Below are 27,841 nucleotides of genomic sequence, written 5' to 3'. Positions count from 1 at the left end.
TCATAATTTGTTTCAATTGTCACTTTTATTTACCCTGAAGATCTTAAAGTCTTTTACCTGAATAATTTTATTAATGGTGTCATTATTTTTGATATCTCTGCAAACTTCTTCAGAAAATCCGTGATTAACTCTGCAGGACTTGTAAACAAAAAGAGCTTGCTCGACAACCGATGTCATCATGTATGCCATTATGTAAAGCCACATTGTCGGCTCTATAGATATGTATCGTATCCATCCGAAGTATTTGTTTATCACTTGGGATCGTCTGTTTTGGATAATTATTATCTAAAATTTAGTTATTTTTTTTATCAAAAAAAAAATTGATAATTTAAAAATCTAGGTAAACTTATAAAATAATTTTAACTTAAAAAATTAATGTAGTTAATTTTTGAATGAACTATTTTTATTTAATAAATACCTCAGATAAATCCTCGTTCATTTTGGAATTTTTCTCACTTATATTATATTGTCTTGATAGAAACTAGTAACTAAGTAACTAAATTGACCATCACAGCTTTAATATCCCCTCTATCTAATATATCACAATAGTGGTTAGATGTCAGCGTTAATTCTATAAGACCAAATAATAAAGAAGATTAAATAACGCGATCGTGTATTAAACAAAAATAATCTTTTTTTACTTGAGTTTCATTTATGATAACATTTAGTACTTATCACTGACGCAAACAAGAACGTGTTACTACATAACTACATTTTATAATAATTAAAAAGATGATAAATATTTAAATCACTTATTCTTAAATAGATCAATTGAAAATGTTTGTTAGAATTCTTTTTATTTTTAAAAATCCAAAAAATTTTTTTTCCCAATTTTTCATAACTAGAAAATTTATTTATAAATTATTGCACAATAATTGAAACAAAATTTCAACGTTTAATTTTAAATTAGAGTAAAATTGTTTTAAATTTATTTTTTTTGTGAAAATTGGAAATTAAAAAATTAAAATTATTAAAAAATTTTTAATGTAACCTTTCATTTTGGAGCAATTATAAAAAAATCCATCGAGCACGTGTTTATAGGTGGATTTTAGCCGACAGCACATGCGTTTACTGACTAAACTTTCGTAGAGATATTTCTATTACGATAACTAGGTACTGCGCAAGAACCCCAGACCATGTGTTTCCGTGCTTATCGATTTGAATTACACTCTTGTGGTGTACTTGTGTGAGTACAGGTCCAGTTTTTTCTTACAAACTTGCTAGACCCGTTTCAAATAATTGCCAATGCAATTTTTCTTAGTTGATTTTTATTTTTAATTTGTGAAATATAGTTTAACAATTTTTAAAATTAAAATAGAGATTTATAATTTAATTGTGAATTTCCTAGGAAAAAAAATAAAATTATCATAAGAAGAAACTTTGAAAATTTTTTAATTACATGCAACTAGTAAAAAATAATTTTTAATTACATTTTGTGACTAAAAATTATAAAATAGAAATTTATTAAAAGTTTAAAACTTAAAATTTTAGTACTAATTAATTATTTCAGTATCAATTATTTGATAATTAAAAAATTAAGCATGTTTTGAACAATAAATAAAAAGTAAAATAAAAATAGGATAAAATAAATCCAGAAAAAGTTTTTTTTAATCAAAAATTTATTTATCATTAATTACGATCATATTTTTTTAATCAGAATTAAATATTGCACATAAAGCAAATTTTAAGTCAATTAAGATAAAATATTTTCTTAGGCCTTCAAAGATACGTCATAGTCAAGTTTGTAGTAGACTTTAAACAGTTATTAAATTTTATACATATACATATACATAGATAAAATTTATATTCATATAATTTATAATTAATAATTAATAATTATCTCTGAGACAAATTATATTGACTATTTTTATCCAAATAACTTTATTGGCTCGTTAGATTTTTTCTCAACTACGTTACTTATTTCAGATAAATCTTTGGTACATTTAGGTTCCTTTAAACCACATTTATAATTATATTTGTTGCATTTTTAAAATTCTTTGTATTATATAACATTACATATTTCAAAACGTCAGCAATTATTTAAAATAAATAAAGATAAACATATTGCATAATCAATCACGCGTTACATTTAACATTTACATTTTCTGCACATTTAAATCACAACAATAAATATACCCTCTACTTTTTAACTAATTATTAACATTTACTCAATTCAATCTTCAAATACTTGTATGTACTTTTAATAATAAAATTATTATCATTATTAATTTTTAATTTATCATATCAGTTATCAGTTATCACATATTTTAGTACTCGGTTACTATTTTTGCGTATTACTAGTTAAATAATAACGCAAAAATAATAAATACACAACAGACTTGACTTCTGTATTTCTGGACCTGCCAGTCAATAAAAATTGAAACATAATTATTATAATTACGCAATTTTATTCTTGTTAACAGATAACTAATTCATTAAACTCTCACTAATCCGCAAAGCAGTCATTTTCATTGCCACAATCGTCCGTAATTAGATTTTTATTTCTGGTAATGTTAAGCCTATTATCCTTTAACCACACATTAGCTTTGTTTATCGTATTAAAACATTTTTTATTTAATCACAAAGGAAATTTATAAATTTTTAATTGTAATTGTAAATAGTTTATTTGATTTTTTTTTTATAATTACAGACCAGGTAAATTATCTTCTCAGCCTTCAAAATTTTACACAAAAAATAATAATTATTTCTTATAATTTTATTGATTTTTAATATGTGAAATTAATTTATTTATTGAATGTTTATTTCATTTTTTTAAAAAGCAATAATTTTAAGAAGGCTAGCTATCGGATATTTCACCTACAACGATTTAAAGCATTCAATTTCTTCGTTGTTATCTGTACAGTGTCGTTGATTAAACACTCATTTTCAATTTAATTTTTTAAATTAAAAACTTCCAATTTATTTCATCTATAAAATTGTATTGCTGAAAAAATATGAGAGTAAGAAGGAATGTAAATAATTATAAATATAAATTAAGTACATTACAATTTTTAGTCGTTTAGAGAAGAGTTTTTAATCTGCTAATTACTAATTATTATTTACTTAAATAATAATAAATACATTAGTTTGGTATTAAATAATTTACATGGGATTCAATTATCCCGCCAGTGAAGTATGTACATTTAACAGTTATTATCAGCGCAAAATCATTCTACCGACAGTCGGAGCGACATACCGTCAATTGGTCAGACGAATAAGATTCTAAAAAATATAAAAAATTATTTTAAATAATTTTTAATTTTGAATTTTGATTAATAAAAAGTTTACAAAACTAAAAATATTTTAAGTTTAAAATTTTTTATGTTCAACTCAGTAAAATTCAAAAATTTATTTTTAATACTTTTAAATTTTATTAATGAATTAAAAATATTTTAAGCTTTAAAAATTTTTTTAGTCTAACCAATTGTCGTAAGAAATGAAATTTTAATTAAAAAACATTAAATAATACTTATCGCTAATCATAAATAATAAATATTGAATACAATATGATGTGCGTGATAAATAAAAAATTGAATTATTATGATACACTAATAAATAATTCATAACGAGTACATAATAATAAATTAGTTTAATAATAGTAATAAAAATCTCGTTTGTACCAAAAAATCAATAATTTAATAATTATTTTAAAGAGATTCTTGTTATCGTATATTAAAAATATTTATATCCGCTTCAAGTCTTTTCAATTATTATTTTATCTATTTAAAATTCAACACACACATTATATATTATAAATATATATTTATATAATAGCAGCTAATAAAATATAAGAATCGCTATATCGAACATCGTTCATGCATCGAACGCGTAAACGAACGAATAAAATTTTCGTTTTAGTAAAAAGAATAAAATAAAAATAAAAAATAGGTTGATTGCGTGCTAAAGAGATAAGAGTAAAAAATGAATAAAATTTATCAGAAAGTGTCTAGCTAGTGATAACAGATGAGGCTTTTTTGTCAACAGAGAGGCTACTGATGTCGAGATTGTTGTAATTAAAGTGTGAATCGTTTTCAGGTATAGTAGCCATTAGTTTGTTAGGATCGTTAGGCCCGTCCAAAAAGTAAGTTATCATATTTCCTTTACCCTTGACCTGAATGGGGCCACGACAAGTAAGTGGATAGCCTTTGGCACTTAGAATATCCCGTACTTCCTGTGTCACTTGAATGCTATCCAACACGCCTGTCGAGTCCATTCTCGAGGCAACATTAACGGCATTTCCCCAGATATCGTACTGTGGTTTACGTGCGCCTATCACTCCCGCCACAACTGGTCCGATGTTGATCCCGACCCTCATCTTGAAGTTATTGAAGCTGTGTTCATTAACGTAGGCCAGCTGATCACGTATTCGCAACGCGTAATCTGCCATCGCCGTTATGTGTTTGTAGTCTTTCATATCACAGGTACTTTTTGTTAGACCTGTCATCATTTTTTTTATTTTATTTTATTTAATATTTTTTATTAACTATGTATACTGTGAAATAATTTTATCAGTGTTATCTTCATTTCAAGTAATTTTTTTTTAATTTTTAATTAAATTTTGTCGATTTTTTTCAAATATAGTATATTACACACCTAGGGAAGTAAAGTAAGGAATGTCTCGGATCACATGTAATTGTCGGCCGAGGCGAAACCGAGGTTGACAAACATGTGATCTGAGGCTTTCTTATTTACGTCCCGTGGAGTGTATACTATTTTTTTGCTCGACGAAGGCAGAAATCGGCACTTTCGTTTAGCGAAGCGGGCCGAAAGTTGACGCTTTCTGCCCGTCGAGCAAAAAAAGTAATTTAATAAAATAAAATAATGCAAATTTTTATAAAGAATTGAACAAAAATTTTTTAACAATAAATTAATTAAAATACGCAAAAATTTAATTTTAAATAAATAAATAGAAAAAACTACTTTTAAAAAATTTTTATTTGTAAAAATATTTTTAGTTTTGATTTTTTATCTAATTTATTTTGTTAACAAATACAATTATATAAAATTAATAATTAAAAAAAAAAATTCAATGAAAATAATTTTTTAAAAATAATTCTTTTACTTAGTAGTAAAAAAAAAAAAAGATATTTAGACAAAGAAAATAAAAATTTTTAATAAAATTTGCCTTTAGTTTTCCGATAATAATTATTAAAAAATTAACTGTAATTTTACTAATAAATTTTCAAGCATTTATCCAAATTACACTTGAATTAACAATTTTTCACAGTATACTAATCAAAAAAAAATTGCAACAAACCTGAAGCTGCCATATAAGTAGCTCCCGTGCTTTTAATTTTTTCAATATACTTAAACTTATCCTCTGCAAGAATTTCATCAAAATCGGCAATTATTTCATTCAAAAGTCTGAGACATTCAACACCCTCATTATTAGCCTCCAACTCGACGTAGAACTCTGAGAAGTTTGGAATTGACGCAAACATAATGCACACAAAGTCGCATTGCTCGTGATAGAGTTCCTGAAACATAACACAAGTACAGTAAGAGAGAGAGAGAGAGAGAGAGAGAGAGCAACCTAGAGACGAACGAGACATTATACATCATATATTATACATAATACATCAGGCAGAGAATAATATACAGCATATAACAATATAAGGTGACAGTACACGGGGAACGATGAAAGTCTAATTACGTACATCAGAGTTTACAGTTCTGAGGAAGTGCGCGGCGACATGCTCCGGCAGGATGTTTGCAAGAAGCTTTTGGTTGTAAGCCTTCAAATGTTCCATTTCCTCCTTCTCTTCGGTCGCCTGGAGCTTCCAGAGGAAGTCAAGGCGGTAAGTCGCCTCTGTATGTTGGGAGTGAGCCACCAGGAAGGCCATGAAGAATATCACCAGCACTCCGGCCAACCATCTCCCTGATTGATCAATGTCCTCCTCTTTCGAGGATTGATATATGCTCACTGCCAAGTAGCAGGCCACGATTATGCTCAGCACCGCTACTTTGAAAACTGACGTCAAGATCTGGTAGACTGCACAGGTGACCATCACTAGCATCACCAGCACCGGGAATAACTGTAATTAAATTGTTATTGAGATTTAAACTGCTATATGGCTAGATTTACACACTAAAAAAAGTAAACTGTAATGAATAATAGTCGATTTATAATAAGTATGGATCAACTGGAAAAAATTACCATTTCAAACAGTAAAATCGTGATTTTAACAATCACTTTATAATATTTATCATTTAAATGCTACAATTTATTATTTACATAGAATAAAATACACGGAGAGAAAAGAATAGAACTTATTCCTATGTTAGAATGGTAACCATTACCATGTTACATTGTAACGGAAATTTTTGTGAGAACCCTGTGAAAATTTGCTAATAAAAATCTTAGAAATTGTGATAAAAATATGAACAATCACTCAATCGATGCGGGATTAAATTCTGAAAATAATATTGTCGTTTTTTTATTTTTTTGATGAAAATTTCAATTTGTTATTAACAAAAAACATAACCAAAATAAAAAATCTCAGTTTTACGTAAATAACTCAATAACCATTGGTGATATCAAAAATTGGAAAAAAGATTCTTAAAGAAGAGGAAATTTCTGAAAAAAAATCTTGACTCCCGGAAATCTAGCTTGAAAAACAATAATTTTTATTTAATGTTGAAAATAGGGTTCCGCGCGACTTTTGTCACACGGCCGCGCCGATGCTAAAATACGACAGCAGTTGCGCGGAACCCTATTTTCAACATCAAATAAAAATTATTGTTTTTCAAGCTAGAGTTCCGGGAGTCGAGACTTTTTTCAGAAATTTCCTCTTCTTTAAGAATCTTTTTTCCGATTTTTGATATCACCAATAGTTATTGAGTTATTTACGAAAAACTGAGATTTGTTATTTTGTTTATGTTTTTTGTTAATAACAAATTGAAATTTTCATCAAAAAAATAAAAAAAGAACAACATTATTTTCAGAATTTAATTCCGCATCGAATGAGTGATTATTCATATTTTTATCACAAATTTTAAGATTTTTATTAGCAAATTTACACAGGGTTCTCACAAAAATTTCCGTTACTATGTAACATGGTAATTGTTACCATTCTAACATAGGAATAAGTTCTATTCTTTTCTCTCTGTGTACTAATTCAAACAGTAATATTCGCTATGTGAAAGTCGAAAATGTTTAAGTATAATAATTAAGAATTCAGACTTTGATATTTATCATTTCGTACCTAAAAAATGATCGCATGATATGTAAAAAATATAAACTACAGTTACTAAATTTCTATACAAGCAACGTCAATATTTACAAAGTAAAATGGTAAATTTTAAACGCAACGCTAAAAATCAAACTATAATTATTAATTTGCTTGGACTGGTAAAATATATATTTTAAGAGTAGAATTTTTACTGTTTCAAATGTTAAATTATCCGAGTGTGAAACCTTCCCTTTCTCCTCATAGTATAGACTCTATATTGAAACGGCAATTTTTACTGTTTGAAACTGTAATTTTTCGATATTAAATTATAAATTGTGGCTTGTACACTTTCTACATTAAGTTTTCCAATATTTACATTTGTGCCACCCCGATGTCCGCTGTACTGTTTGAAACTATAAAAATTAACCGGAATCCGAGTGAATTTTACAGTTTACTTTTTTTCGTGAACTGATAAAAAATCAACTTGATTCAAGAGTCAAAATCTTGAACCAAGAATACCATTTTGAAGAAAATGATTTTCTTGAGTCAAGAGAATAAATTCTTGAGACAAGAAAAATTTACTTAAATCAAGAATTTATTCTCTTTACTGAAGAAAATTATTTTCTTCAAAATGGTATCCTTGGTTCAAGATTTCGGCTCTTGAGTCAACTTAATTTTTTTATCAATATACTTTTTTATTCAACACTGTCTTTAAATTAAACTAGCAGTAACGTTATTCTATAGGTAGCTTCAAGTATTTTTTTTCTTACGTCAGCGAATAGGGTGTAATAACATGGTACTGTTGCTCCAGGAATTTGAACCAATACTGTTGAATTGTCATGAGATTTTCTTGTCCAAGTGTTATTACTACAGGCTGTACTGTTGTCTAGTGTGACCTATTTATTTTTTTAAATTTATGGATATTAGATTTTACATTTTTTTTATGGAAAAAATTTTTAATTTAACAGAACTCGTTTTAAAAATTTCTTAAATAATTAATAGAAGTATAAATTATCCAAAAATTATAAAATTGAAATTAACAGATTTTAATAATTTTTAAGATTTTTATTAGTAAAAAAATTGAAACAAAATTTTAAATAATTTTTAGAAATTTATTTATTAAAAAATTAGATTAATTTATTGATTTTATAAATTTAAAAAGAAAGATAATTTTTTGTAAGACGAATAATAATTTAATACAATAAAAAAAGCGAGTAATAATTTAATACAATAAAAAAACTTACTAATGGTGACAAAATAGTTAAAAATGTAAGGAAGACTACGATTGTCGCAATACTTTGAGCGATCATACGGTTTTCAAAAATAGCTATCGATACATTTCTGATCCACTCAGGTATTTTCTGTAAAAATAAAAAAAAATGTATATAAATATTATATTCTACTTCACCAAAGAATATAAAATAAATTTTAATATCCAACTGATATATGTAAATATTAAAGTTTCATGAATGTGATGTATATTTGAAAGTTCAGCGAATCTGAATACAAATAGAACAGTGAATTGAGAGATGATAAGTTAAAACCAAAGAGAAGAATAAGTCAATATTCAATCTCTCGATATTCTTTTGCAACAAAATTTAGCTTTTTAATATTCAATTAAACTGTACCTCATTTTTCTCAGCGAGAAGAATACTGTTTATCAGAACAATAATGAATAAACTCACTCCAGTACACACGTAAAAATATATACTCCTGAAAAATCATAAAATTATTAACAATTGCATTTTATATTTTAATTTAAACAAGAGATTTTAATTAAAAAAAAAAATGATTGAAAATAAAAAATATCGCTTAATTTACTCGGTGAGATATGTGATATATCAACAATATACAATAATATCAATACCACAAATAAAAAATTAACAAACCCAGATAAACTGATGGCGATTGCAACCACAACAATTACGTAAACGAATCCCGAACAAACGAAATACGCCGACAGCATTCGATCTCGTTCTCTCGAGTACTGAAATAAATTTTTATTAAAAATCGATGAAAAAAAATTTCATCTGCATCTTTGTTGATTTTTATTAAAAAAAAAAAAAATTAATAATATAATAATAATAATAGGGTCTACCTTTTCTTCTATATCCGGCCTCCGAAAGGTCAGGATAAAAGGTGTACAGTGCTCGGATCTAAGTCTGTCGATGCTTCTAGCATCAATAGCCCTCATGAGATACTCGTTCACCTCATCCTCGGGGTCTTTCTCTGTCTCAATTGTCTCACAGCCGAACCCCAGCCTGCATTAATTTTTCACAATACCTTTTAATTCTTCTCGGCAATAATTAATTATAAATTCTAAATAACAAACAATAAATATACTTGGAATGTTTTCCGTGCTGCGATCCGTGGCCCATCATTCGCATTTCTTTGGACACATTGCCGTTGACAGAATAGCCTTTTCTCAAACTCGGGCTCGTCAAATTGTCTTTGAATGTGTCCCCAGGTACAATTAAATACGTCTTGAGATTGTGTTCCTTCAAATAAGAATTTCGTTCTCCGCCGTTGCCCTCTTCTACTTCGTAATCGTCGCCCAGACAGTCTAGGGTTTCTTTGGTAATGTGAACTCGTCTGAAATAAATTGTTTGCCGAACAATTAATCGACTTAAGGGATTACTCCAACCCTGGACAGGTATTGCATTATTTTATTCTTTGAATAATTTGTTTAAATTGCTTTTTTTTAGAATGTAAAAAAAAGAAAAAAAAATTTGAAGTTAATTTTTTTGCTATGTTGAGAAAGAAATCAGTAATTGATAAGATACAGTGATAATGATAAGTATAATGAAGGAAAAAATTACCCAGGAATTCCGCCACTCTCCATGTAGTTAGCAAGAGTTACATCATTGCTCCAGACGTCAAATTGCCACTTTCTGAGCCCCAGTACGCCGCAGTGGACTCTCCCCGTATGAATTCCAACCCTCATGTTAACATTCACCGCCATGACCTCTCTCACGAGCCTGTTAAATTAACGTCACCAAGTTAATTAACTTCTGTGCAAACTAACTATATTTGGCTCATATCGAGTGCTTTTATATTGACCCGCTTAATTATAACAAAGACGCGGCTAATACAATCAACAGGGGAACAATCGATTTCATTTTCTGTCAATAAATATAAATTACTTTTCAAAAATTATAATTTATAGAAAATTTTATGGGGGTAAAAAAATTATTCAGACAATAATTACTAGCAATCTTGCAGTCACTATGTGACTTGTGTACTATAAATAAATAAAATTTTGCTTTATTTAATAATGACTTTTGTTAAATTGCACTGTACTTTCTTAACTATTGACGTTTTTAAAGACATAAGCTCATCTCGATGTTACACTCATCAAGAGCTTTCATTTGAGTACTCACATGCATTTTTGATATATTTTTTATATATTCATATTTATAAATATATAAAATATATGAAAAATTGATGTGGGTACTCAAAGAAAAGGTCTCGATGAGTGTAATGTCGAGGTGAGCTTATATCTTTAAAAATGTCAATAGTTCACAAGATATTTGTTAAAATGTCCTGTACTTTCTTAACTATTGACGTTTTTGAAGGTATAAGCTCATCCCGATCTTACACTCATCAAGAGCTTTCATTTGAGTACCCACATGCATTTTGATATATTTTTCATATGTACATATATATAATATATATAAATAAATGAAAAATTGATGTGGGTACTCAAATGAAAGGTCTTGATGAGTGTAACATCGAGATGAGCTTATATCTTTACTTTATATGCTTATTATCTATTACTTTCAGAAAAAATGAACATTGTTATGACAAGAAATTAATTTGTTGAAAATTTTATTTCTTAATTTAAAAAATTAAAATTTTTCTCATTAATTTTATTGTTAAAAAAAAGTTTTTAAATTTGAAAAAATAAAATTTTGGACGAAAATTTGCAAGTTGTTTATCTCAAAATTTCTTGACGTAACAATTTCCATAATTTTCAAAATAAATTTTTTCTCTCAGTGTAGAATTTATTTTTTAAATGACTCTTCTTAATAATTAAATTCAGATATTTAAAATTAATGCTTTGAGTACCTAGATGATCACATTTTTTATTTATTACAGTTATTATATGAGAGATAGGATCGTAATCCGGTGTATTATAATATTACATGATGCACAAAAGAAGCTACCGGCTATTATATAAAATGAAAAATGATAAAGAATAATGAGAATATTGGATGAGATTTTTAATGATAAACATCGTTAATTCAATTAAAAATTACTCGGTGAATTTTTTTCCATACTTCACTTGGAAATATTGTTTTAAGTCAGCGGTTGATTTTTTGGAGTTTATTTTTAAATTTAAAGTACTTTCTTCTATTCTCGTTTCCTATTTTTCAGGATTGTAATTAGAGCAGTGGAAATGGGAGATTAAAGAGGACGCGCGTTTGCGTTCACTCTCGAACATTGTAATATTATTATCAGAGACGCAAAATACTGTTTTAAATAAGTAATCGAGGCTGCTTGTGATGTACATTATAAATTTTTTTTAATGGAGATCTTTAAAATTAAACAACAGTGAATTTATGCAGACCTCCTTTCGGTTAAAAATTGTAAGGATAATGCGAAATGAAGGAAAAAAAATGAGTTAAGGAAGAAAGTACAGTAAAGTGACTTTTTATTAATTATTTATTAACCAGTGAGACATAATTACTTTTTTTTATTAAAAAATTATTAAACTTTCCCGTAAAAGTTATGGAACTTTTGTTTATAATTATTAATTCGCACTGGGGTGGGTAATTTTTTTTTTGGAGATTATTTTTTGACTTAAAAAAAATTACACGGAAAAAAGTAAACTGTAATATTCACTCGGATTCCGGTTAATTTTTATAGTTTCAAACAGTACAGCGGACATCGGGGTGGCAAAGATATAAATATCACAGAACTTAATGTAGAAAGTATAAAAGCCACAATTTATAATTTAATATCCAAAATAAGTGATTAGTAGCTGTCACTATAGTAAATAACGACTCTTTCATCTTAAAAAATTACAGTTTCAAACAGTAAAAATTGCCATTTCAATATATAGTCCATATTATGAGGAGAAGGGGAACTCAGATGAAAGAGAAGAGGGTCTCACTCTGGGAGAATTTAACATTTGAAACAGTAAAAATTATACTTTTAAAATATACATTTTATCAGTCCAAGCAAGTCAATAATTACAGTTTGATTTTTAGCGTTGCGTTTAAAATTTACCATTTTACTTTGTAAATATTGACGTTTGCTTGTATTAGAAATTTACTAACTTTATTCTTTACTTTTTACATATCATAAGATCTTTTTTTAGGTTCGAAATGATAAATATCAAAGTCTGAATTCTTAATTATTATACTTAAACATTTTAGACATTTACATAGCGAATATTACTGTTTGAAATAGTATTTTCTTCCTTGTAAAGAGTAAATTGTATCGTTTAAATGGTAAATATTATAAAGTGAATAGAAAAATTACGATTTTACTGTTTGAAATGTTAATTTCTAGCAGTTGATCATTACTTATTATAAATCGACTTTTATTTATTACAGTTTACTTTTTTCCGTGTATAAATGACTGTACTCTGGTTTTAGTGTTTATTTAATAAATATTTGTGATATTTACGCAATAGCGTCGATCATATCCAATCCCATTTCCACACAACAGTGGGCATGATCTGGTCTTGGCTCGGGTAATCCAGATACGCAGTAATAACAATCCCCAAGGAGTTTAATCCTCAGACAATAGTGTTCCGCAGCGAGTCGATCGAATCTGAAATTTTTCAGTTTATTATAAATTTTTATTAATTTTATTGAATATTAAATATTAAATATATTAATATATATTGCATAAATTTATTTTTAGTCAAAAAAATTTATTATACTAAATCTTTATAAATATTCTATGAATATTCAATGAAAGAAAAAACTCAAACTCATTTTCTACATCATCTTCAACATAAAAAATCGGGTGTTCATATTTAATTTTATAATGGAAAATCATTAAACTAGAATCAGCAGAAACGTGACATTTTTTTCAATAGGTAAAATTTTAATGAAAAAATAAAAACTCTACTCTTAGAGATTAAAAATAAAGTATAAATGCTATTTTTAAAATTTAGTTATTTAGTATTAATTATTATACTAAAATTATCAGAAACTTGATTAATTTTGTTTAATTAATAAATTATTTTTTAAAAATTGCATTAATAATTTTTTTAAATTCCTATAAATGTGTAACTTTTCTTCTTAAATTTTTTTCTAATTTTTCATTAGATAAAAAAATTTTTTTTAATCTAAAATTCTTAAATTAATTATTATTGTTAATTAACTTTTAAAATGTATTATAAAAAAAAGTCAGTTTCATAAAAAATAAAAAATAATTAAACAAATGGGTAATAATAAAGTTAGCCGACATTTTTAATTTCTTGATTTTTTTTCTTTTATTAAATAAGAACTAAAAAATATTTTTTAAAAACTGCACTTGTAGTTTTTCAATTTTTTCACAAATGAAAAATTTTTTTTTTTGTAATAATTTTCAATAAAAAGAAAAATTATTAAAATTTTCAGATACCGGCTAACATAATTTTCATAATAAATGAGAATTAAGTTAGCTGACATCTAAAAATTTTTATAATTTTTTTTTATTGAAAAAATTATTACAAAAAAATAAAAAAAAAATTTCATTTGTAAAAAACTTTAAAAACTGTAAGTGCAATTAAAAAAAAATTTTTTTTTGTTCTAATTTAATTATTAAAAAAAAATTAAAAAATTAACAATGTCAGCTAACTTTAGTATTATTAATTTTCATAATAAATGAAAATTAAGTTAGTCGATATATAAAAATTTTTATAGAATTTCTTGTTATTGAAAAAATTATTACAAAAAAATAAAAAAAAAATTTCATTTGTAAAAAACTTTAAAAACTGTAAGTGCAATTAAAAAAAAATTTTTTTTTGTTCTAATTTAATTATTAAAAAAAAATTAAAAAATTAACAATGTCAGCTAACTTTAGTATTATTAATTTTCATAATAAATGAAAATTAAGTTAGTCGATATATACAAATTTTTAGAATTTCTTGTTATTGAAAAAATTATTACAAAAAAATAAAAAAAAAATTTCATTTGTAAAAAACTTTAAAAACTGTAAGTGCAATTAAAAAAAAATTTTTTTTTGTTCTAATTTAATTATTAAAAAATTAAAAACGTCGGCTAACTTTAGTATTATTTATAATAAATGGGCCCGCAGCAATCGGTAGTTAGAACTGGGCCTTATCGACCGGACATTAAATGAGTGAATATAAACTTTTTTCTCCGCCGTTAGATAGAGTTCCAATCGATACTCAACCGTCAGCTCAAGCCTTAACCTTCCACGCATAAACACACACATATTTGTTTATAATCCCCGCAATGTTGGAGTGCTGTCACAAAAGTGTAGTGTAAAATGAAATTGTCATTAAATTCAGTTACTAAAATATTTTTTTTATATTATATATAGTATATATTACCAAAAATTTTATATAAAGTGCATAATACTTTTTATACTACTAAAATATATCCATAAATACGTTTTACGCATATCTGGTAACCGCCCCATTCATTATTCATCACTCATCAGTAATACTATGTAAATATATTTAATACAATTATTTACATTAATTTTAATAAATATTTTATTTAATTATTTATTTTTTTCAGTAACCAGTTTAAAAAACCAGTGCCTGAAACAGTAAATTTATTTTTATAAAAAAAATTATAAATATAATATCACAGAGTTAAAAGTAGTCATAAAAAATTAATAAAAAAAATGTCTCGCTCAGTGCTGCCCAGCCAACAAAAATTAGCCGAAAAGCTGATAATCCTGAACGACCGGGGCATAGGAATGCTGACGCGGTTGTACAACATAAAAAAAGCCTGCGACACAAAGTCAAAACCGCCGACAGTATTGGCTGACAAATCATTGGAGTCGGCTATAAAGCTGATAGTCAAGAAGTTCCCGAACGTCGACGCCAAGGGGTTTCAGACGGTAACAAACTTGCGTAATGAAATAGTTAAATCGTTGTCACTGTACTATTACACAATTGTAGACTTGCTAGACTTTAAAGATAACGTTTGCGAGTTGTTGACCACGATGGACGCTTGCGGGGTTTTCCTAGACATCACCCTTAACTTTGACCTAACCAAGGCGTACTTGGACTTGATATCCACCTATATAACTCTGATGATCCTACTTTCAAAGTGGGAAGACCGCAAGGCAGTATTGGGGCTTTTTAACATCGCCTATGAGATGGTTAACAAGAAAAGCGACAATACATTCCCCCGACTCGGACAAATGATCGTAGACTACGACATTCCGCTAAAGAAACTTTCCGAAGAATTTATTCCCCACTTAAATTTACTCCGTGGCGCGTTGAATTCGCTCTGGGCGATATATCCCAGCAGAAATATGACCGCGGATAACTGGCGAGCGGATCAGAAGTTAAGTATAATTGGTAGTCCGGGCAAAATATTAAAGGCCGCCTCTACCGAAATAATGTCTTGTGAAACTCTTAGTATAGATAAAGTAGAAAAATGGATAATCCTCGGATTTACCCTCTGTCATACGGTTTTAAGTCAAGACCACTCGAACAAACTGTGGACCAGTGCCCTGGAATCCGGTTGGGTATTAACCCTCTTTCGTGATGAGGTTATTTATATCCACCAGTATATACAGTCTTTTTTCGAAAGCATCAAGGGTTACAGCAAGCGGATCTCCGAGGTAAAAGACTGCTACACCCAAGCGGTCCAAAAGTCCGCTTATAGGCACAGAGAAAAGCGAAAATTTCTCAGAGCTGCTTTAAAAGACTTGGGGCTGATTCTGAGCGACCAGCCAGGTCTTCTTGGTCCAAAAGCACTCCTAGTATTCATGGGTCTGTCTCACGCTAGGGACGAAGTCCTCTGGATCATAAGACACGGTGAAAATCCCCCGACTCAGGGGAAAAGCAAGGCTCGAGGAAACGAAGATTTGGTGGACCGGCAGCTTCCTGAGCTGCTGTTTCACTGCGAAGAACTAAGAGCTTTGGTGAGAAAATACTCCCAAGTTCTTCAGAGGTATTATGTTCAGTATTTGTCAGGATTTGACGCCCCATTCCTCCACCAGATCATCCAAAATTTGTCGGGTCTTCCAGAAGAAGAAGGCGTTATTTTGAGTGATTTGTGCTCCAGTATGGCCAGCCTTACCGTGAAACAGGTTGAAGAAAACGAACTCTTTGATTTCCGTGGGCTGAGACTCGACTGGATCAGGTTACAAGCCTACATGTCTGTGAGTAATTGCAATTTGAGTCTTATGGATAACCGCGAATTGGCGGGTTTTATGGATACGGTAATCTTCCACACGAAAATGATCGACTATCTGGACGAAATGCTTATCGATACTTCAGATTTGTCGATTTATTGCTTTTACAGCAAAGTTTTTGAGGAACAATTCCACATGTGTCTTGAATTTCCAGCTCAAAATAGATTTATAATAGCCTATCCGCTGATTTGCAGCCACTTTCAAACTTCAACTCACCAACTTTGCCCCGAAGAAAGGCACCACATTCATGACAGAAGCCGGTCTATCGTCGACATGTTTCTCAATGAAATGGCCAAGGAGGCCAAGAATATTATCACGACCATCTGCGACGAGCAATGCAATATGAGCGACCGACTTTTGCCGAAACATTGCGCGCAATTGATATCCCAGGCGTTCAACCGCAAGAAGAAGGACAAAAACAAGAAGAACGTCAGTGAAATACAGAAACCGGGAGTAGAAAGCTACAGAAGAACACGAGAGCAACTTACTACGATGGACAAGTTACATATGGCTTTAACGGAACTTTGCCATGCGATAAATTACTGCCCTGCAATCACAGTTTGGAATATTACCTTCGCTTCCCGAGAATATTTGAACCAACATCTTGAAGCAAGGTTTTCGCGAGCTTTAGTGGGAATGGTGATGTTCAATCCAGAGTCCAGTGAAATTGCAAAACCGTCTGAGTTGGTGGTTAGTATCAGAGCTTATATGAATGTGCTGCAGTCTGTTGAAAATTACGTTCATATAGACATCACCAGGATATTCAATAACGCGCTGCTTCAGCAGACCCAGCCTGTTGACAGTCATGGTGATAAGACGATTGCTGCTTTGTATACCCAGTGGTATTCAGACGTGTTGCTAAGGAGAGTCAGTGGTGGGAATATATGCTTTTCTGCGAACCAACGAGCTTTTGTTAGTTTGTCGGCTGAAGGAGCGATTCCGTTTAATGCTGAAGAGTTTACGGATATTAACGAACTTCGAGCTCTGGCGGAACTTATTGGTCCCTATGGTATGAAAATGCTCAATGAAACTTTGATGTGGCACATCTCTAGTCAGGTCCAGGAGTTGAAGAAACTGGTGGTCAATAATAGAGAAGTTTTGATAACTTTGAGGACAAACTTTGATAAACCGGAGATAATGATTGATCAGTTCAAACGATTGCACAGTGTAGAGAATGTTTTGCAGAGGTTTACTATTATTGGTGTGATCCTCAGCTTCAGGCAGCTCGCGCAAGATGCGCTCAATGATGTTCTAGAGGAGAAAATTCCGTTTCTTCTGAGTTCAATTGCTGATTTGCGGCACCATTTGCCTTCTGACGATCCGATGAATTTGGTCTCCGAAATGACGTCAGCTGTTGGGTTAACATGCAAAGTTGACCCCGCGCTTATTAATGCTCTAAAAAGTCAATCTAATGATGATTCAAATGTGTCGGAGGAGGAAGAAGATCTGATTGTTTGTCTTCTGATGGTTTTTATTGCTGTTTCCATTCCGAAATTAGCGCGCAATGAAAATTCATTTTATCGCGCGTCGCTAGAGGGACATTCTAATAATGTTCATTGCATCGCTACTGCTATTAACAATATCTTCGGGGCGCTTTTTACGATTTGTGGACAAAACGACATTGAAGACAGGATGAAAGAGTTTTTGGCGCTTGCTTCGTCCAGTTTGTTGAGACTAGGGCAGGAAAATGATAAAGATAGCATCAAGAACCGGGAGTCTATTTATCTTCTGCTCAATGAAATTGTTCAAGAATCCCCTTTTTTGACGATGGATCTTCTGGAGAGCTGTTTTCCCTACGCGCTGATACGCAACGCGTATCATGATGTTTGTAAAGTGGAGCTTCTTCAATTTTAAAGTTCAATGTTAGATTGTAAAGTTTATATTATTTGTGAATAGTAAAGATACTGAAATTAATAGACATTGTCAATTTTTAATAAATAAATTATTATTAAAAAAATTTAGTAAAAAATTTTATATCTACACGGAAAGAACAAGATGACACTGGATATCATCCCAGATTATACTAAGTGAAAAAAAATTACAGATAGTAGCTAGTATAATCCTGATTACAATGAGTATCATCCAGATTACGAATCCCGGAAAAAATAGACCCGTAAAAAATTTTTAAATTATGAAAAATTTATATTATTTCGTTAAAATTATAATAATAATAATAATTTTTTTTTTTTTGTAACAAAAAATAGAATGATCATTCTGGGGGTGCTTGTTTTTCAGGAAAATTGTGAGTGTGATACAATTATTATCATTATAATTTTTATTTTATAATAATTTTAATGAAATGATATGAATTTTTCATCTTTAAAATTTTTTCCAGGTCTATTTTTTCCGATTACTCCAGATTATAATGAGTATAATCCAGATATCACGCAGTATAATCTGGATTTTTTTTAGCTACTATCTAAAAATTTTTTTCACCACAGATATCACTGAGTATAATCTAAGATGATATCCAGTGTCATCTTGTTCTTTCCATGTAGAAATTGCAACAAATTAAAAATGCAAATTAAAAAAAAAATTTTTTTTAAATTTTCAGATGTTTGCTGATTTCAGTATCATGAATAGTGAAAAATAACAAAGACTGAACACTTTTCATAATTATCATACTATTCTGTTTTTAGCTAAAATGGTGTGTGTTATTTTTTTTGTACAATTTATTTGATTTAATATGTTGATTTTTGAGTTGACCCTGATTAAAAAATCTAATTTAAAATGATTAAAAAAAAAATTCAAAATTATTTGAGTTAATTAATATATAGATATACTATAAATTAAATTTTAAATTAGATTTCTTAATCAGGGATAAATATCTGAGTGGAAAAATTTTAGGTAAAAAAATATATTTGCATATGTAAATTTTTAAAACTTTATTTTGAATTATCAGGATTAAGATAAAAATTTAGACTAAATTTATCCTAAGTGCTCTTTTGATAAAAAGTATAAATGTATATTTTGAAAAAAGTAATAAAAATATCTTGAGTTTTATCTTAAAAGATCGTTTAATCTTCTTTTAAACTAACTCTCTAACTAAATTTAAAAAGAAACTATGCTTAATTTATAATTCGTATTCAAATATCGGAAGTAATTTGCGTAATTAGTTTTACGGGAGTTTTGTTTTGAAATTGAATTAAAAATTCAAGTTGAAGGTAAGTGAGATGGAAATTTTCGAGATAAAAGGAGCCGATAATAATGATTATTTGTTGATTGAAATCTCGTCCTTGATCTATTTATCAATAAATTCGAAGCACCGAGTGTTAATTAAATTCTAAAATAAAGAAAATCCAATAGAATATTAAATTAAGGGAAATGAAATATTATCAGAATTCGACTTTAGTGTATTCACGTCCAGTAATTACTTCTTTTTTCAATACTCTGACGTAGAGCAGAATATAATGAAATTTTTTTGCGCGACTTCAGAGTACTTTTATTCAAACATACATTTATTTAACTTTAATATTATTATTATTATTATTTTTTTCTTTATATAACCACTTCAAGTTGGATGATAATTTTTTTCTTGTACTCGAGAGATAAATTTTCAAAGAAAAACTTAAGAATGGAGTTCTTCAGTTGTACGGAGTAAGATTAAAAAATAGGAATTACATTTATGTGCGATATCGCATGACTCCGAGTAATTATTATTCAAGGAGCAGAAAAAAATTTTCTTTCTATTCTGTTCTATAGCAATAAAAATAATAATATCAGCAACTACATTACGACTTGATGAATCAATAATCAATGATCTGTAATTGGAAAAAATAAAACTAAATAAATTTTTTAAATTCTTTGTTGGAATTTCACAGCGTCTTAAGCACTTAAGCCTTAATTTATTTTATATTTTACTTCAACTAAACTAAACGACTTACTACTGAGTCAATTGTCCGGAGCCTTTCGCTTTCTTAGCGTCTGTCTCATTGAAACCTTTCAATAGCTAGAATTTAAAACTGAAAAATACCAATTAAATTTTCATCGATAATACTTTCAAGTACCGCAACCTTTTCAATTTCGTTTCGTTTATTTTCACTATCAGTGGCTTAGTTTTTGTTTTATTTTATTCCATCTCGATACTAGCTCTTGTTGCATCAAGAGTAATCGTATCTCTCCCGGCTTTTTATTTTTTTTTATTTTTTCCAGCCCTTTAACTTTATCAACTCTTGACATCACGCTGGTACAATATTCACAAAAAACGAAAAATATTTCATAGTTTATATTCCTATTTATTACCCGTTTATGAATAATTCGAGATTTTTTATTACGCTCAGAGGGATAAAAAATGTTGAAATAATAATTAAAGTATTGTATAATTTTTTTTTCTGTGCCAGGATAGTATTACATTTTTTTTTGTTTTATATAAAAAAACTCAATGGAATAAATGGCCAGTTTTAAAAAATTTTTTTTAAATTCGGGTCACTGAAAAAAATGAAAAAAAATTAATATTTAAGTTCTCGTCTATATTTAAAATATTTAAATGACTAAATCTTGGAAATTTGGACAATAATTGAAGATGTTAAATTATAGGAATTGCAACGTTTCGCTGATTTATTTCAGCTTCATCAGGCAAACTAAAAATCAAAAAAAATTATTTTTAGTTAATACAAATATTTGACATATAAAACAAAATAAATTAAAATAACAATAGTTACTCTTATGGTTAGCATCCTCGTTTCGTTTTGACAAAGTCAATGGATGTAATAGAGTAAAACAGCATGTTCATAATCTCAAAAATTTTTTTAAATTACAATATTAACAACTTACTAACCATAAGAGTAACTATTAATATTTTAATTTATTTTGTTTTACATGTCAAATATTTGTATTAAGGAAGTCCTTTCGCTCCAGTTGAGTCACAACAACTATAGTAGTCAATATTCGATAAATTAAAATAAAAAACGCATAAAAATTCCTAAAATTAAAAAATAAATAGTATATGAGGCATTAATCATTAAAATTTTGAAAATTAAATAAAAAAAAATTAGAAAAACGGTTCACCCTAAAGGCCATCCCTGCAACTTCCCACTAATTTCATACCTGGGCGCTTAAAATTGTACTTATGACATTTTTGAGATTTTCTAGCTCAAAATATAATTTATGTGATAATTTGAGCTCACTGAGTTCAAAGAGATAATATTTCTATGCATTTGAGCTCTCCCATCTCAAAAGTCTGATAGAAGTTTCATCGAACACTATTTTTGGAATTTTGAAACCGCAATAACTTTTGAATGGATCAACCGATTTTCACGCGGTTGGCGACATTCGACGCAGTTTTATCATCCTCATAAGTTATTTTCAGGTTTTAATTGATCGAATCTAAAATTTCGGAGTAATCCCGAAAAAACATTTTTTTCGGTTTTCTTTCGTTCACGATATCTCTCGAACGAATCAACCGATTTTGACCAGTTTGGTGGCGATCGACGTGGTTTTTTATTGTCTAGAGCTGATTAGTTTTTGGAATCAATCGGTGGAGCCGTTTAAAAGTTATCAAAAAAAACCATATTTGAAAAAATTTTTTTTCTTCGTTTTTTTAAGATTTCTCAAAATCTACTGATCCGAATCGGTCCAAATCATATTCAAAATCTAAGTTTGGCCAAACCCTTTCAAATGGCACCAATCGCGATAAAATCGAATCAGCCGTTCAAAAGTTATAAGCGGTTCACACACACACACACACACACACACACACACATACATAGTGACATAGTGACAGTCTCGCGGAAGTAGTCAGGGAAGCTTCCTAGGACCTCAAAACGTCGAGATCTGATGAAAACTCGATTTTCGAAAAACGGGGTAAAACCAATAACTTCCCAATTTTTGAAAATCTTCGATTTTCTTAGCGGGAAGTTAAAAATGGTTAAATACAAAAATTAATTTGACAGTGATTTGGCAACGCTATATTTCGGATGTTTACATTTTCATTTGCACAATATAACCTTAACTATGCTTAATATGTTTAAGTTTTTGCAGTCAATGTAAATAAATAAATTAATTAAAAATGTTTAGTCATAAAACCATGACATTCTAATGTCTCATGGCAAAAATGCTAGTATTTTTTAATTATTGTTTTATTTTTTAATTATGAAATATGAAAATTTGTTAACAATAAATTAATTAATAAGTATGTATGAAAAACATAAGTGCGTTAAAGTTTAGTTTGAATTTATTGAATGGTCTGAAGCTCGCGCGCTACGTAATGTTGCCAAATGTTCTGACGCTATATAAATGTAGGTTACTTAAAAATTTTCTTTGATTTTATAATTTTAATTTCTCCATAAATTCCACGGCAACCTATGTAATGCCATTAACCATGTTAATGCCATAATTCGAGAAAGTTATTACGGTCTGACTTTCGTAAGACTCGGAAAAAATACTAACATTTTTAGAAATTTTTTTTTCAAAAATTTCCACGGTGAAGAATAAATTAAACTTCACTAGTAGATAAAAGGATTTTAACTATTAGATAAAAATTAATTTTATGCATAATCTGATATTTTTTATTTAACATTGATGGCGAAAAGACCTCCTTAACTAAAAATAATTTTTTTTTGATTTTTAGTTTGACTGATGAAGCTAAAATAAATCAGCGAAACGTTGCAATTCTTATAATTTAACATCTTAATTTATTATCCAAATTGCCAAGTTTTAGTCATGAAAATATAAAAAAAAAAATTTTTTTTTTATACCTAAATATCACACTAATGCATAAAAAATCATAAATTTAATTTATGATACTTTAATAAAGCTATAAACGGTGAATTTATTTCAATCAAACTCCTATATTAAATGATAACTGATTAATTAATATTCCAACAAGTCTGTAGGCTCAACTCTCATTGAGCTTCAACAGGATATCTCGGAATTAACATTCATCACAATTGTATCGCTCGGTAAAATTTTATTACGTATTTCATGTTCCATCTGGTATCCTACAATAATACTCATGAATATTTGTTACTGAAATATATTCAATAAGTACGTACGGTATAAATCCGGTGAAATACCTTCTCTGTATACAATTTAATTATATAATCCAAACACGACATTTTCCAATATGATACACATGATATTTATCTATTTATAGATTTGTTTTGTGATTTATTTTCCGTCAGTCAACCACAGGATGATTGACTCAATTCATATATAAATATATATCAATTACATCCACTCTCATCCAAATAAAACAATTTATAGAACAAAAATAACTATATTGTGTTCCTCTTATTAAACTTCTATAATAACTGTATTTTACTTAGGAGGTTTCTTCTCGTTTTGTCAATAAACCGAGTTGGATAGACTTTTATATAGCTGAAAAACATGCTCGTTTGTATGGTAAAACTTTCAATTACATTTAGTCACACAAAGGCAAACTTTTTTTGTGTTATTGCTTGGGTCTTTTATTGTTGCTCTTATTTTTTATTATAACATCTACGGATTAGACTTTTAATGAACTTCATTTGGGTATAGCTTCTTGTATAATAAATAAAGTAAATAAAAACTAGCAATCTTGCAGTCACTATGTGACTGCCGTGACTTGTGAACTATAAATAAATAAAATTTTGCTTTTTAAATAATGACTTTTGTTAAATTGCACTGTACTTTTTTCACTATTGACGTTTTTAAAGATATAAGCTCATCCCGATGTTACACTCATCAAGAGCTTTCATTTGAGTACCCACATGCATTTTTATATATTTTTCATATATACATATATGTAATATATATAAATATATAAAATATATCAAAAATTGATGTGGGTAATCAAATTAAAGGTCTTAATGAGTGTTATGTCGGGATGAGCTTATATCTTTAAAAATGTCAATAGTTCACAAGATATTTGTTAAAATGCCCTATATTTTCTTAATTATTGAGATTTTTAAAGATTTGAGCTCATCCCGATGTTACACTCATCAAGAGCTTTCATTTGAGTATCCACATGCATTTTCATATATTTTTCATGTATACATATATGTAATATATATAAATATATGAAAAAATGATGTGGGTACTCAAATGAAAGGTCTTGGTGAGCGTAACACCGGGATGAGCTTATATCTTTAAAAATGTCAATATTTCACAAGATATTTGTTAAAATGCCCTATATTTTCTTAACTATTGACATTTTTAAAGATATAAGCTCATCCCGATGTTACACTTATCAAGAGCTTTCATTTGAGTACCCACATGCATTTTTATATATTTTTCGTATGTACATATATATATAATATATATATAAATATATGAAAAATTGATGTGGGTACTTAAATGAAAGGTCTTAATGAATGTAATGTCGGGATGAGCTTATATTTTTAAAAATGTCAATAGTTCACGAGATACAAGGTTATTTCTTAATTATGTATTTACAGATAGAGCATTTTTGAATGCAGCCAAAATACTTATCATAATAAATTGACTATTGGTGAGAATGATATGAAACTTTGAAGAGACACTAATTCAAGTAAAGACCTTGGCAATGACACTAAATTCCACTAAAAAAAGCAATTTTATCATATGACTGTCCTGGACACAAAATTTTGCTTATTCTCTTAATAATATATGATATCTTACCTTGCAAAAAGTTCATTAAGCAATCGTACAAGTTCTTCAGCTGTACATTGGTCAGATAATGACGTAAATCCACAAATATCGGCAAATAGAATACTGCAACAGAGTTTACCACATTAATTTCATTTATTCATTAATTTGATCAATTAGTTTTGCTAATGGATAATTATCAATTTAACTTTGTAATTTATCATTTATTAATTTATCAATTTATTAATTTATAAATTTATTAATTTATCAATTTGCATTAACAGGGATATTTTTTTAAATTAATTAATTAATTCATTGCAGATATTAATTTTGATATTTTATCTCTTGATTTATTTACATTTCACTCTATGGATTTATTTATGTAATTTCAATTTCAATTACCGTGAGCAATAGATTGGAAATAATATTAATTTATTTATTTAAAATATTTATAAAATAAAAATTTTTGCATTCTAGAAAGAATTGCGATTAAAAAATTTAAATTAAAAAAAATTACATCAATAAACCAAATTTTTGTTATTTCTTCTTAAATTCCTTTTTCTTTCTTCTTTTGACAACCATTAAAATGACATAAATAAATAAATGTAACATGCATTATTTAAAATGGATTATTTTAAAGCGTATCAGGTAAGTCACCGAAAATAAGAAGACGCAATTCAAAGCCAGAGTAAGTCAAGTGCGCTGTATAAAAATGCATCTGACATTTCCCATTATTCAAAATACGTTTGTGATTGTTTGTCTTGAAATTACGTCGGCAAACCTTTCAGAACACGGTAAACTACTCAAAGAGAAGAATAATATATATTTAATTTATCCAGCGAAACGAACTAGTAAATATATTCCCGGTATTCGATATTGATCTTGAGCTAGAGATCTATAGCTGGCGTTCCATCGATCCATCGGAATCCATACTACACTAACTTAAATATTAAGTCCAACAGTTATTTATTCAGCAAATTGAATCGCTGATTCCCCAGCGCACTCATGAGCAACTGAAGATAAACCTTAGCAATTTTCTTCATTTATCCAATCTATTGTATTTTTTACAGTTACTCTCGATAATGATTCTCTTTTAAAATTCATTATATTGGGTGAAATTTAATCGATTTTTCTTGTGTTTTACTTTACCTGACGTTCTCGTGTCGTTGGATGTAAATTTTATGGAACATACTATCCTTGGGTTTGCCAGCAATGTCGGCTTTCATTTCCACAGCGACATGTCGCGGCAAAACACTCAATAGCAGTCTTTCCTGAAAAATTTTTTGTTATTTTACTAATTAATATTTTTACAGTATAAAAAATAAATAAATTATACTTTGTAAAATACTAAATGTAAAAAGTGATACAAATAAAATCTATATTATTCTTAATTTTTTTAATTTACTGTACAAAAAATAAATTTAATTTAACTTAAGACCATTTTTCTTGATTTAACTAATTTTTCAAAATTTCAAACATCGAAAAATTTTTTAACAAAGTAATAATTTCTTGAATTGTAAATTTTTGAAACAAAATTTTTAGGATTAAAATTTTCCTTGCTTTATTCAACAGTAAAAGTACTTGTTTAAGAAAATTTATTATTATTTCAATAAGAAACAAAATTTTCTTAAATGAATATTTGTTAAAAAAAAAAAAGTATCACAAAACGAATTTTTTTGCGAAAAATATTCAGCTTCAATTAAATAAAAATTTTAATTTTAGTTCAAAAAAGAAATTTTTTCCTTAGGCTTAATAATGTTTTTTTCTGTATCGTATTAAGAATTTGACATTTAACATGTTGAAAATGTATTGAATGACGTAAATATTAATGAGAAAAACAGTAATCCCTTGAGCTGGAACCGGGATAAGAGATATTAACACATCAACATCACAAATTCCGTCTACCTAAGTCCCCAGGAAGCTAAAATCAAAGCGCAAGAGCTGTTTCCACCACGATGATCTCACTTTGGAATTTACATCATTTCAGTTCTATACCACTGTCCTTATTACGAATTCTCTCTTCTCTCATCAAATGTTTATAGTTGCAATTTTCGAGAGTGATGTATTCATCTTTGTTTTATGTTGTAAATACGGTAATCATCAGCAATATTGAGAAACGCAAAGGTTTTGATAAAGGTATTAAGCTTCTGTTTGAAATCGAGGAGCAGATTTATCAATTCAAAGATTTTTCTTGTCAATGAGATAAATATCATCCTTAATATTTAATAATAATAACTAAAAGTCTGATTGAACTTTATGTGATAATATTTTATTCGCATACTCGGTTGTTTTATTCTTAAAAAAGAATTTGTTTTTATCAGCGGTAAGCATTTGCGTTTTTAATTGGCTTATAATTACAATGACGTAAATGCAATGAATATTTAATAGTTTTCTAATAATTTCAATTTGTGTAAAAAATGAAAAAAAAAAAAATTATGCAGTTTTGAATTCACAACGTTTATATGTTGTATTATATGTATTTCAATACAGTTAAATGGAGATATTAATTATAAATATTGTGAACTATGAATTAAAAGTATCTCTGTGACAACTTTCCTTGTTAACCAATAACCGATAAATATTTAAACACTACCTTAATGTCAAAACTTCAAAGTAGCAAAATTTTGAAATATTTATTTTTTTTATCTTCACTAGACAATATTACCTGAGAATTATTGCTTCAATTAATTTCGAAAAATGTTTATTATATATATTTGCACAACTTGTCGCTTTATACAGTTCAAATTTTAAAAACTAGTTTTTTTTGTTCATCATATTTATAT

The 27,841-nt window shown here is 28.2% G+C and overlaps 2 protein-coding genes across 3 annotated transcripts in view; one reads left to right on the top strand and one right to left on the bottom strand.

Moving 5' to 3' along the window:
• Nucleotides 1-27,841, bottom strand: part of LOC123261671 (adenylate cyclase type 6-like) — a 92,283-nt gene that overhangs the window by 3,938 nt on the left and 60,504 nt on the right. Inside the window, exons 8-20 of the mRNA XM_044723394.1 lie at nt 26,208-26,329; nt 25,092-25,184; nt 12,807-12,953; nt 9,992-10,150; nt 9,516-9,764; nt 9,271-9,433; nt 9,062-9,159; nt 8,801-8,885; nt 8,417-8,533; nt 7,943-8,068; nt 5,658-6,035; nt 5,258-5,477; nt 4,183-4,437 (exon numbers count right to left, since the gene is read on the bottom strand). Of these exons, the coding sequence (XP_044579329.1) occupies nt 4,183-4,437; nt 5,258-5,477; nt 5,658-6,035; nt 7,943-8,068; nt 8,417-8,533; nt 8,801-8,885; nt 9,062-9,159; nt 9,271-9,433; nt 9,516-9,764; nt 9,992-10,150; nt 12,807-12,953; nt 25,092-25,184; nt 26,208-26,329 (2,212 nt within the window). The remainder of the gene's footprint in view (nt 1-4,182; nt 4,438-5,257; nt 5,478-5,657; nt 6,036-7,942; nt 8,069-8,416; nt 8,534-8,800; nt 8,886-9,061; nt 9,160-9,270; nt 9,434-9,515; nt 9,765-9,991; nt 10,151-12,806; nt 12,954-25,091; nt 25,185-26,207; nt 26,330-27,841) is intronic.
• On the top strand, nt 14,538-18,477 carry LOC123261668 (membrane-associated protein Hem-like). Of its 2 annotated transcripts, none has more exons than XM_044723387.1 (2): nt 14,538-14,807; nt 14,886-18,477. In XM_044723387.1, the coding sequence occupies exon 2, from the start codon at nt 14,988-14,990 to the stop codon at nt 18,366-18,368; it is 3,381 nt and encodes a 1,126-aa protein (XP_044579322.1). In that variant the 5' UTR covers nt 14,538-14,807; nt 14,886-14,987; the 3' UTR covers nt 18,369-18,477. The 2 variants fall into 2 exon arrangements, with proteins under 2 accessions (XP_044579322.1, XP_044579323.1); XM_044723388.1 differs by having other exon boundaries at nt 14,879-18,477.

Source organism: Cotesia glomerata, linkage group LG3 (assembly GCF_020080835.1).
Source record: "Cotesia glomerata isolate CgM1 linkage group LG3, MPM_Cglom_v2.3, whole genome shotgun sequence".
Lineage (NCBI taxonomy): Eukaryota > Metazoa > Arthropoda > Insecta > Hymenoptera > Braconidae > Cotesia > Cotesia glomerata.
This window is presented reverse-complemented; position numbering and strand designations above follow the sequence as displayed.

Excerpts from the sequence above, each read along its gene's own strand:
- LOC123261668 (XM_044723387.1), top strand. The coding sequence starts at position 14,988 with ATGTCTCGCTCAGTGCTGCCCAGCCAACAAAAATTAGCCGAAAAGCTG.